Source organism: Symphalangus syndactylus, chromosome 20 (assembly GCF_028878055.3).
Source record: "Symphalangus syndactylus isolate Jambi chromosome 20, NHGRI_mSymSyn1-v2.1_pri, whole genome shotgun sequence".
Lineage (NCBI taxonomy): Eukaryota > Metazoa > Chordata > Mammalia > Primates > Hylobatidae > Symphalangus > Symphalangus syndactylus.
The window spans coordinates 56,289,437-56,301,998 of NC_072442.2; the positions used below are offsets into that span (position 1 = coordinate 56,289,437).

Consider the following 12,562-nt stretch of genomic DNA (forward strand, 5'->3'; position numbering starts at 1 on the left):
AGATGCCACAGTAAAGGGTCAACAGACTTAATATTGTTAAGATATCAATGCTCCCCCAGTAGACCTACAAATTTAGCAAAATCCCAATCAAAAATCCCAGCAGGTTGTTTTTTGTTGTTGGTTTTTTTCGGTTCTTTTTTGGTAGAAATTGACAAGTGGATTCTAAAATCCACATGAAAATAGAAAGGATACGAAAGAGCCGAAACAACTTTTAAAAGAACAAAGTTTAAGGACCAACACTCTCAAATCTGAAGACTTTCTATAAAGCTGGAGTAGTCCAAGACCATGTGAGATTAGTGCAAAGAGAGAAAAACAACAGATCGATGGAACAGAGCAGATAGTCCAGAAATAGACACACATCTGTATGGACAACTGATATCTGATAAAGGTGCAAAGGATATCCACATGCAAAAAAAAAATCATCAATATATAACTCTCAATATATATAAAAACTAACTCCAATGGGTAAGTATAAATGTGATACCTAAAACTATAAAACTGCTAGGAGAATACATAAGAGATAATCTTAAGTGAGCTTGAGTTAGACAAGAGCTCTTATATACAACATCAAAAGCACAATACATAAATTTAAAAATTGGCCTATATCAACGTCAAAAACTTTTGCTCTCCAAAAACACTGTTAAGAATATATATATAAAGATAAGCACAGACAGGAGACAGTATCTGCAAATCATAGGTCTGATAATAAACTTGTATTCAAAACACATTTTTAAAAACCTCCCAAAACTGAATAACAAAAAAAACCAATTTAAATAAAAATGTACAACAGATTTTAACAGGAACTTCATCAAAGAAGACATACAACTGGTAAATAAGCACATGAAAAGACACTCAACACTGTTAGTCATTAGGAACATGCAAATTAAAAATACAAAGAGATTCCACCATACATTTACTAGAACGGCTAAAGATTAACACAACAGATCACACTAAGTGCCGGAATAGATATGGAAGAAGCTGAACTCTCAAAAACTACTGGTGAAAGTATAAAATGGTACAACTACCTTAGAAAAAAGTTTGTCCATTTTTTAAAAAGTTAAACATACACCTACAATATGATCCAGCCATCCCACCCCCATGTAATTACCCCAGGAAAATAAAAACTTATGTACAAACAATTGTACATAAATGCTCCAAGCAATTTTATTTGTAACAGACAAAAACTGAAAACAATCCAAATGGCCATCAACAGGTAAATGAGTAACAAACTGATATATCTGCATAATGGAACATTACAGATAGTACTCGGCAATAAAAAGAAATAAACGACTGATAAATGCAAGATAATTATACCGAATGAAAGACAACAAACTGAAAAAGAGAAGTACATACTGTAAGATTCCGTTTATATAAAATCTAGAAAATACAAATTAATCTATAATGGCATAAAGCAGGTCAGTGGTTATCTGAGGATGGGGACAGCAGAGAGGTGGCAGGTATTATCTACGTGGTGTAAGGAAACTCGTGAGTGATGGGTATATTCATTACCTTGATTTTGGTGATAATTCTACAGGTGTATACATTTGTTCAAACATATCAAACTGTACACTTTACCTATGGGAAGTTTATCAGATGTCAATTTTACCTCCATAAGCTGCATTTAAAACTTGCAAGGAGAAAGAAGAGGGAAAGGAGAAGAGGGGTGGAAGTAAGGATAAAAAAGAGGGAGGTAACTCGCTTCAGCCAGCATCACTGCTTTCTATAATCTGATGAACTTCTACATTCACAAGTTACTGAGAACAGTGCTTTCTGCACTAGAATTTATTGCCCAACCTCAAAAGATGTTTAAAATAAGAGTTTACCTGTTATGAAATTCTCAAATTTTATGTATTAGAAAAATTTTTAAGTGATACTAGGTTTCAGCACTGTTAAGATAAATGATAGGTCTTTTTTGTAAAATATAGGCTAAAAGTTACTTCCATTATTCAATTATCAAGCTCTTTTTTCCACCTACCTACAAAGCCTGAAAATGACTTTTAGGAACCTGCGCAATTGAGTGACCTAATAACTTATCTAAACCAAATCCAAGCTGTACTTTGGACTTTTTTTTTTGAGTTTGATTCCATCCTAGAAAGAAATATGCATGGTTGAAGACAATGGCAACATAGAAGTTACCAACTTCAGTATTAAGTATTATTCACTGCTCTGAATAAGTGACGGAACTTTCAGAAGCTCAATATTACCCAACAGCAAGATTAATCTCTAATTAGTGGAACTACCATTTGATCTAGCAATCCTACTACTGGGTGTCTACCCAAAGAAAAATAAATCATTATATCAAAAAGATATCTGCACTGGTATGCTTATGGCAGCACTATGTATAATAGCAAAGTCATGGAATCAACCTAAATGTCCATATTTTTTAAAATGTGACATATATACACAATAGAACACTGACAGCCATTAAAAAAAGAATGAAATCATGTTTTTTTGTTTTGTTTTGTTTTTTGTAGCAACATGGATACACTAGAGGCCATTATCTTTAGTGAAACAACCCAGAAACAGAAAGACAAATACTGCATGTTCTTGCTTATAAGGGGGAGCTAAATCATGTGCACACATGGACAGAATACGGAACTGGAGACCTTGGAGACACAGAAGGGAGGGAGGAGTTGAAAGGGGTGGATGATGAAAAATTACTTGATGGGTACAATTTACATTGTTTGGGTGATGGATACACTAAAAACACAAACTGCACCACTACTCAATATATCCATATAAAAAAACTGCACTTGTACCCCTTAAATTTAAATAACATTTAAATTGAAATAAATAAATAGTTGCTGCAAGAATGAGAAAAGGAACATCTCATAAGCTCCTTGATGGATGGCTGACAACCAAACCAAGAGCTGAAGTCTAGTAGTTGTATAAATTAGGTGAAATGAAATCCCTGGAGGGTGTCTCACATTAACAGGAATTGAAAGCACTGTCTCTCTCACACTGATAGTAAGGTAAGCTAAAAAGTCCTGACTACATACATTCATTTCTACTATTTCCTTTCATGAACTCAGATTTTGTGTCTATTACTGGAACTGAAGGTCATGTCACCAAAAAAGATGCATGTAAGTCATCAACTGCAAAACAAAAATGTTTCTTTAAAGTCTTATTCAATCTGTTTATTATTTACATATATATGTAAATATATATATATACACACACACACATACTTTTTTTTTTTTTTTTTGAGATGGAGTCTCGCTCTGTTGCCCAGGCTGGATGGCAGTCGCGTGATCTTGGCTCACTGCAACCTCTGCCTCCTGGGTTCAAGTGATTCTTCTGCCTCAGCCTCCCGAGTAGCTGGGACCACAGGCATGTGCCACCACGCCTGGCTAATTTTTGTATTTTTAATAGAGATGCAGTGTCACCATATTGGCCAGGCTGGTCTCGGGCTCCTGACCTTGTGATCCACCCACCTCGGCCTCCTGAAGTGCTGGGATTACAGGCTTGAGCCACTGTGCCTGGCCATTTCAATATTTTTAACCTTTGTAACTTCGGGAATACACTTTTACTATTCACTCTTTAAAGGTGAATAATAAAAGTAACACTTTTATTGTAAAACTACGCTTTTATTGTAAAACTATTGAAAAACTATATTTTTATTGTAAAACATACTATTGTAAAAGTTACTTTCTGCTTTTCTAAAAATCTTTTATTATTCAGAAAGTATCTATTACAGATTGCATTCTAATTTGGGAGGAAAGTTCATGTTTCATCTACTTAGGTATTTTGTGTCTTTGTACAGTTTAACTGTGTGGTTCCTAAACCTTCACCTTATCACACATCTTATCAAAAATCTTATTTAAAAAGCATACATATATCTTCATCTCTGGACCACTTCTAATAAAATAGAAGGAACAGCAAGATTTCTGTCTCTGGAATCCCATCTCTGCCACTTGTTGGCTGTGTAACTTTTGTAAAACACACTAAATTTCATTTTCCTATCTGGAAAAAGGGGATAGATAATAACACCAAATCCCGAAGATTATTGGGAAGAAAACATATGTGAAAATGACAAAGCGTTCAACAGATGTTAGTGTTTACAGTTGCGTATGTCAACTCCCTTCAACCTTTCTGAGACATAAAACCAAATGTGACTCAGCTATCCATGGTAACAAAACCATGAGAATATTGTTCAGACACTACTCCAAGCTTCCGTGCTTTGTTTCCACATCTTTGTCAATCATGAATATGGCTTACTCTGCTTTCTTTCCACACAATCAGACTCCCACACTATCTAGCCCGAGGCTAGGTATGTAAATGGTACTTGAATGATTAAATAAATGAACAAATGAAATAAACTGGTATATTCCAGCACTATGGAGGTGATTTAGGGTTCAGGTAGAGCTGGGGAAAGTCTATAGTGAAAACGAATACAGCACTGAAAAAGCTAACCACAGAATCTAGTTCAGTCCCTAATTAACTATTGTTCTGCATATGGTGTGATGATTTAATGATTGTGAAGAAATTTCATAGTTTGGGAACAAAGGGAGGAGGATATGGCAAGATTCTTGTGCAACATGAAGAAAGTTTCAAACATTTAGAATAACATTACATAATATTTAGGTCCAAGATATAGTCATGCACATGAATACATGACTGTATACTGATGTAATGGAATGCTGATGTGAAATGATGGAAGAAAATTAATAAATTCAGTATATCTGGTCATAAAAATGAATATTCTCATTATTAAAAAGTAAAAAGACAGGAATAGAAAGAAACTACATGAGTTGAAAATTAACAATTAGTGATTCAACAAAGAAATGGGCTCTGTCATGAAGTAGAATGTGTTGTTACTAGTTACCTAGTAAGAGCCCAGAAAAACAAAAATTTCAGAATTAGGTTTAGAATTAACTAACCTCTAACATTGTTTCCAATTATAAGATTTCATATATTTCTATTCAGTGCTACATTCAGCCCTGTTTTAAAAATATATATTAATTTTAAAGCCAGTAACAACAAAAACCCCAAGGATACACTCGATAATCCCGTCCCAAAAAGAAGAGAGCAGGAGGGTTTTTCTTACCAGTTTGTAACAACCCAGCTATTTGTCCTAACATTTGCAAAATGAGAAAGGTATTTTTTTTTAAAGAGTATTTGAAATGCTTAGCAGTTCAGTTCAAGTCCTACTCAACTAAGTATCACAATTTTTGATGGTGGTCTAGGATACCATAATGTATTAATTCATTTACAGCTCCAGTTCTACCCCTAGCCCAAACTCACTTCCACATTTCAGGCAGCTGGATGACTGGAAATGAGTAAGTGGATTGAGAGCTGGAGGCAGAAATGATAACCCAAGTTGGGACACAAAATAACCAGAGGCCAAAAGAAGAAACATGATTATGAGACCAAGAAATTAGAGCTTTAGTTTCTACACAAAAATCTGGATAACTGAATTAGAAAAAAATAATTTATATTGTAATTGTTAATTTCCATGTCTGATGGGTATACTTCAGGATTATGGGCAGAGACACATAAGTGTTTATATTAAATGCAGATATACACTTGATGACTTGATGACAGATGAGTAAAAGTTAAAATATAAAGTTGGCGGTGGGGGGCATTGCTCAAGGCCCAATGAAAATCTAAAACTATAGCAAAAGTGCTGATATTTAGAAGTCAGCTGATTTTTCAGGTTCTTAAAGAACAGAAAATATTTGTATGAGATTTACAAATGACAGCCACAAATACTAAAATACACACACACAAACACACGTGTGATTCACCCCTTACCCACCACCGCAAAAAGAGTCAGAAGTTAATATGTAGATTATCATGGTTACATACTAAGATACTGAGATATTAACTTATTACTAATGTATGGCATTTAAGAATAGAATCGAATCCTGCCATCTTCATTTGTCCCAATTAGATATTCATTAGTCAGCTAAAACCCAGTTTATTCCTACCTCTCTGAAGAGTGCACCATAAAACTGAACAATGTATGGGCAATCACTACTCCGCATTACTACATCCAAATCCATAAGAAGTTGTTTTTGTTCTTTTTCATCCACTGTTGACCGAATTCTCTGGAAAAGAATGACAAAAGATGTCAAAAAAACAAAATAATTTTGTCAAAAAAACAATAATTTTTAGTCTCGTGGTAGAGAAAAACCGCTATGAGACTAAAAATTACCAAGCAAACTTCACAAATACCAGATATGAAAATTATCATCTTTCCTTATACTTCACAAGAATTACTTTAATCACAGAAAGTTTAACAAACAGCACTTAGAAATCCTTTAAAGGAGACAGGGCAATTTAACCATGAGCATTTACTAATAATGTTGGGAGTTATGCAACAAAGTTCTTAGGCAGTAAAAATTAACCCCCACATGCAAATATAAAAAAAAGATAATGAGTTGTAACAGTTTCATCTGAATAATTATAGGTAGCTGTATACATACTTTTAATCACCGTTTCAAAATTGTACGCAATCTAGGCATTCAATGCAAGAACATCCCTCTTCACTCACTAGCATCCCCATACCACAGTGTCCTCATTCATAAAGACAGGAAATAGTCCAGAACCGGAGAAAATGAATACTAGTATAGGAGCAGTGCACAGGGAAGAACCCAGGTCTCCAAAATCCTAGATTGGGACTCTGTCCTTTAACTGCACTTTCTATACATTAAAAACAAAAAGTTCTACCTGACTCTCCAACCCATGAGTCAGCATGCAGGGCAGCATAAACCTGTGGAAGAAAACCTAAAAATGAGGAAACAGAGGGCTCTTTTTGTCTATTCCTAAGGTGCTAAAGCGCTCCCCCATATACTGCAGACCAGGAATATATTCCTAACCAAGCTGTACAACAATTTCTTTGCACATTTCTAAGAGACTGCCAGAAAACATTAAGTACCCCACCTCCCACCTCTTATTCAGGAACAGTATAGAACACAGAGGTGTTGGGAGGGACAATATAGGAAAGAATCATGTTCAGAAATTATAAAAAATTAATAATAAAATTATAGTTTAACATCAAAGCATGCAAACAACTTCTGTTCTCATAAAAAAGTTCACAATGTCACACCACGCCACCGTGTACAATACATAGTATGTACTTACAAGGCAAGTTAGTATCAAAAAATACACAAGGTGGCATTTTGTCTTCCAAAGACTTCGAGGTATCTGTCAATGTTCTTGAAAGGGATGAAGGCAGTCAACTAAATTCTTGAGCCCATTTTACAGAAAAGAAGCCAGGGGCACAAAGAGATACAAAAGATGTATTTCATGTGACATGAGAATAAGCAGTTGTTTAAGGAACAGAAGTAGGTTCTTTCAATTTCATTTTTGAGGAATTCCATATATTCCAAACAAATTTAATTTTGCTACTTAAAATTTACAGCTTGCTACCTACAGTATTTCATAAGCAAATAAAATTTATTAACTGGCATCTATGTTATATACACAGATTTACCTACAACTTTTATATTAAATATCAATGCTCAGATAAACAAGGACTAAAGTAAGAATGAAAAATAGAAACAAGACTAGTTCTATTAACGTTAAGGAAAGTTTCCCTTCTTTCTCATTTTGATTATTTTCATAGTTTATGGATTAATAATCTTACTTTTAAATCAACTTCAGCACGTTTGCTCAGAAAGGATATTTTTTAAAAGTCAAAATAGCCCAGAGATGTGATCTGTATTTGTTCAAAGCATGATGTAATAATTTTTGTAAATATTTTACCTTTATACCTGTTTTTTAAAAAATAACTCTAAAAGTGTAGCTGTGAAAATGCTAATTCAGGAAGGTAATTATTTATAAAAGAATCTTAATAATCCTATATATCTAAATTTGAAACAGATGAAGAGTTGTTAATTAGAGACAAGTAGAGAAGAAAAATCAAATAACCCTTTGGTTGGGGAAGATTTCTACCTCTCACTATTAAAAGGTGTTAACAAATGTAGTTTTTTCTATTTTTACTAGTATGAATATATTGGCAAATGGAAATACACTAACACACATAAACTACTATTTTTAAAAGGTGTCCTCTTTACTAGTTTATTTTTTGTTTCACAAAACCGGTTGTGTGGTATGCTAAATATACATTTGTACAAATATTTATATTTCAACTAGGAAGCATATTACAGTCAAAATCTCAATAGTTATCATCAATAACTGACTTTTGGGAACGATCCCGTGTCCGAAAACCCTACTGTAGCTACAGAAAGGATATATGGACTACATGATCTAAAGGCCTAACTGAAGTTCCAACATCTTACTGATACCTAACACTGAGACAATCTCTGACAGAATTGTTACTAACCAGAATGTAGAGAGTTCCTAGCACAGCTCTAACCTTTGAGATCATCAGCACTGGCAGGAAAATCTATTCATCTGTAAGTATTCTTTAATGTCACTTCTAGTACAAAATAGAACACAGAGCAGCTGAATGGCCTACTAGTCTAACATGAAATTGATTGTGCTTTTCAATAGATCAGCACCTCCCCCACAGTCTCCGAACATTTTGTCTAAGTATCTGGCAGTGGGTAGAAAAGTAGCTGCTGGTATTGCATCTGAATTGTTTGGAATTGAGCAAGTACAGCTAACTCTTAATTATACTAATGTTTTAGGGTTGAACTGTAACATTTATCATATGTGAGCAATTAATAAACTATTTCAAAAGGCCTAAAGGACCCCAAAAGGGGATTAACTACAAACACATGCCTATAACAGCAGTAACTTCAAATTAGTGATTTTAATAACTCAATAAATAACTCAAGTAGAATACATAATGACAATCAACGATTCAAATTAGAGAATACTTAAGAGACTAAAGCTACTACGAAGAAAGTTTTTCTAATGGGCCATCAAAACAATATCTATGGGAAAGACTTCTACATTTGAATCAAGTTAGTGCAGGATCTTCTAACATTAAAGGAGCATAACTACCTAAAAATTGAACATCAATAAGAACAAACTTCTCTTCCCTTTATAAAGCTGTCCTTAAGAGCACAGAAAAATGGAAGTACAAAGGTGACGCCAATTATATGACTTGAAATCCTCATAATCACAATACTCAGAAGCAACAACCATTGATAAAAAACTGTGAATAGCAGGAAAATTTCATTTATTTATATAAATTAAAAAGTTAGATAAGGCTGTTTACTTGAGCTCAACAAACCTTTTTTCCCTGGCAGTAAATAGTAGAATGAAAACTACAAGAAACCATAAAATACTTAAGAAAATCAACTCAAGAACATTAAGTTTTTTATACTATTTTCAAAATCATTCTTGTTCATTATGGGGTTACTGAGCTCTTTTACTTAACACTACTTTACTAACTTAGCTTAAGTTATTACATGCCCCCAGGACAAATTAAATTGTGTTTCTTGAAAAAAATCCACATCTCTTTCCCAATAATAAAAAGTATTTTCAGATTATTTCAAGTTTTACTTTATTTGGAATATAACATAAAGAAAACACTGAAAATCAAAACAAAAATTACTACTCTACATATATAAGTAGTTTTCTATAGTAAAGAAATTTATAAACTTGAAGTTAGTTTTTTTTAACTGGTGTCCAAATCTGTATTCAAAGTTGAGTATAAGCCCAGTAAAGCAGGTAAATGCCAATAAAAACAGCAGGCAGATACAGGTCAGAAATGCCAATATCACTCCAATTCAGAGTCACTTAGAGACACAGGGAAAAAAGATTACATTCCCAGTTCTCTGGCTTTAAGACTATTAATATTATGCATGGTTCTTGTCCAATTAAAAAAAAAATTCCAAAGAGCGTATTTTTTCTAAAAGTGCCAGTCCAACTCATGCCATTGGTTGGATCAGCCACAAATTTAGTTGTTGGGAGTTCTGTATGGATTAGGCTGCAGTAATAGAAAGTTAACAAGTCCCATAGGACAAGCTAAAAATGTTCAGTTACAAATGATCCCTTTGCCCTCTACTCTACCTCATCACAAAACACAGCAACATCCACTTGGTGAACAGTCCCAATCATACAGAGATATCCCAAATTCCAAGTTGTTGAAAGGTTGCTTTCCTTCTTTTTGTGCAACATGGCACCTGGAAGTCATTGGTAGATTTAAATGTTGACAGCTTATAACATCTATTGATCAAAATCTTGAATAATATTTAGCCTCATGTGGAATGCCTCCATTTTTAACAACTTGAATTTAAAGTACAAATAACCCTTTTACTGATACTGAAGAACTATGTAAATGTGGTGCTGTTCTAGGTGTCCTCTAACTTTACACTGAGATCTCCAGGGGAGCTCTCTCTTCACAGTGACACAATTCTCCAGCCTCATATCCAAACCCTACCAAATCCATCTCTCACATACAATTTGTTGGTGCTCATCAGGGATGAATGACTAGCAATAAAACTAACATCGGTAAGTATGAAAAACTTTAAAGCAGACTATGACACATTGTTATCATGAAAAGGGACAAGAGGAACTAATAAAACTAAACTCACTTAAGGACTGGAGTGGAAGAGCAAAGAAAAAGAAGCAAGTAAGAGGATGGACAGAAATAGGCAGTATATACTGTCAAGGAAATCTAATTTATTCCCTTCTTACTCAGATATTATGCCTCAATCTCATCATAATGGTGACTTTTTGTTTGTTTGTTTCCCTTCATTTTCTAAATTTGTTTTAATGGGTGGGAAGAGACAGGGAGAAGGGATAGTGGGAAAGAGCATGATGATGAAGTGATCGCTATTAAGGGGTAAGGTTAGGAAGACTCAAATGTGGCAAAGGAAGGCAGGCTGACAACGCAATGGCTAAGGGTGGAGTTGCAGACGAGGCAAAATAAAGGCTCACGTTATAGGTCCTAAGAAGCAGGTCACAAAGTAGCATTGTGCCTAGACGCTCAATAAATACCTGGCTGATTCTGACAGTAGTCCTTGCCAGTCACCCTGATTCGGAGTTAACCCTTACATCTCCATGTTAGGGGGCTCAAAGATATCTATCTCACTTACTAGAGAGGTCAGCACACACCTTATCCCAAAGCACCAGGGCCTGCCTTGAAATGACCCATTCTGTGACTGCTGGTGTCCTGATGGGACAACTACTGATTCTCCCAAATCAACCCAGTTTTCCTTCCTACCAAGTCAAGCTCTTGAACAATGTGTGTGAAGACGCACTCTGGGTTACCTGATCCCATTCCTGCATGGAGAAAGGGAAAATAATAGGTCATTATATACTCAAAAGACTCAAGAGTAAAAAAGGATTGGATGACAAGTCATATATGCACTTCATAAACAGAAGTTCCACAGAGGACATGACAGATGTCAGTTCCTAGGATCTGAACATTCTAGACAAAAAGGATATGAGTCATCAGCAAACATGTAAGCAATCAAGAACTTAGGAGTCCAGAAAACGACTTTAGAAAGCAGTGGTGCCACAGACACACTTGAAAACAGCAACATAATCAAATAAACTTACAAAATGGCTATCAATTCTAACTGATGCTATTTTTGTTTTGTTTTGAAATGGAGACAATGCATGGAGGAATGAGATGTGAGGAGCATAAGAAATGGGAAAACTGACATGGAAGGACATGACCATCAGTCCTGGCAGATTTCTAAATTCTCACCTGACAAATTCTTGTCAGGTGTTTGTATGGCTCAGCTGAGTGTCCCAGAGGGCAGTATAAAAAGACAGTAAGAGCAGAGTAGGAGACACATCTCCCTGCTGCACAGGTACACCTGTAGCTGCTTAGAGAAGTTAGGAATAGGTAGAGTATTCCAAAGCAAAAGACAGGTGATTTCCTGGATCAGAAATTAGGACTCAGACACAATGAAACTCAGCAAGGTGATGAATTCAATCATTAGAGGAAATCAGTATAGGGCTTTAGAGATTATTCCAGGCACCAATTAAAACAAATAGACACAAGATAAAATAATGCAAGCTACTAGTAATTTGGCCATTAGCAAGGCAAAGCATCATTTCCAATTTACCACCAACCAAAATCAGAATACCAGAAGGTATTTACTCTTCAGCAATCTGTGTGGAATCTGCTATAACTAGGTTAGCTAAAGCCCATACTTCAGTGCAGGGGGCTTGTTCCCCTACATAAGCACCTACTATCATCCAAGGTTACCAAAAGAATCTGTATTCCGGGCCGGGCAGGGTGGCTCCCACCTGTAATCCCAGCACTTTGGGAGGCCGAGGTGGGTGGATCAGGAGGTCAGGAGATCGAAACCATCCTGGCTAACACGGTGAAACCCCGTCTCTACTAAAAATACAAAAAAATTAGCCAGGCGTGGTGGTGTGCACCTGTAGTCCCAGCTGCTGGGGAGGCTGAGGTAGGAGAATGGCATGAACCCGGGAGGCAGAGCTTGCAGCGAGCCGAGATCGTGCCTCTGCACTCCAGCCTGGGTGACAGAGCAAGACTCCGTCTCAAAAAAAAAGAATGTGTATTCTGTATTTCAAGTAATTGCCAATTGTCCTGTCCAATTATATGATAGCTAAAACCACCACACCCAAGACAAGAAGCAAATCGCAAGCTCCCTATGATGACAGTTGTCTACCTTTTGTACCAGGTAGATATTGGTAAATATTTTATCACCCATGCAGAAAT

At 35.5% G+C, this 12,562-nt stretch overlaps 1 protein-coding gene across 4 annotated transcripts in view; it reads right to left on the reverse strand.

The window, feature by feature from the left end:
- MAP2K4 (mitogen-activated protein kinase kinase 4) overlaps positions 1-12,562 on the reverse strand; it is a 125,299-nt gene that overhangs the window by 42,095 nt on the left and 70,642 nt on the right. For all 4 annotated transcript variants that reach the window (XR_010117955.1, XM_055258037.2, XM_055258036.2 and 1 more), the window contains one exon: positions 5,931-6,050. Coding sequence is in view for 3 of the 4 variants with exons in the window: in XM_055258037.2 (XP_055114012.1) it covers positions 5,931-6,050 (120 nt within the window). In the remaining variant the exon portion in view is untranslated. The remainder of the gene's footprint in view (positions 1-5,930; positions 6,051-12,562) is intronic.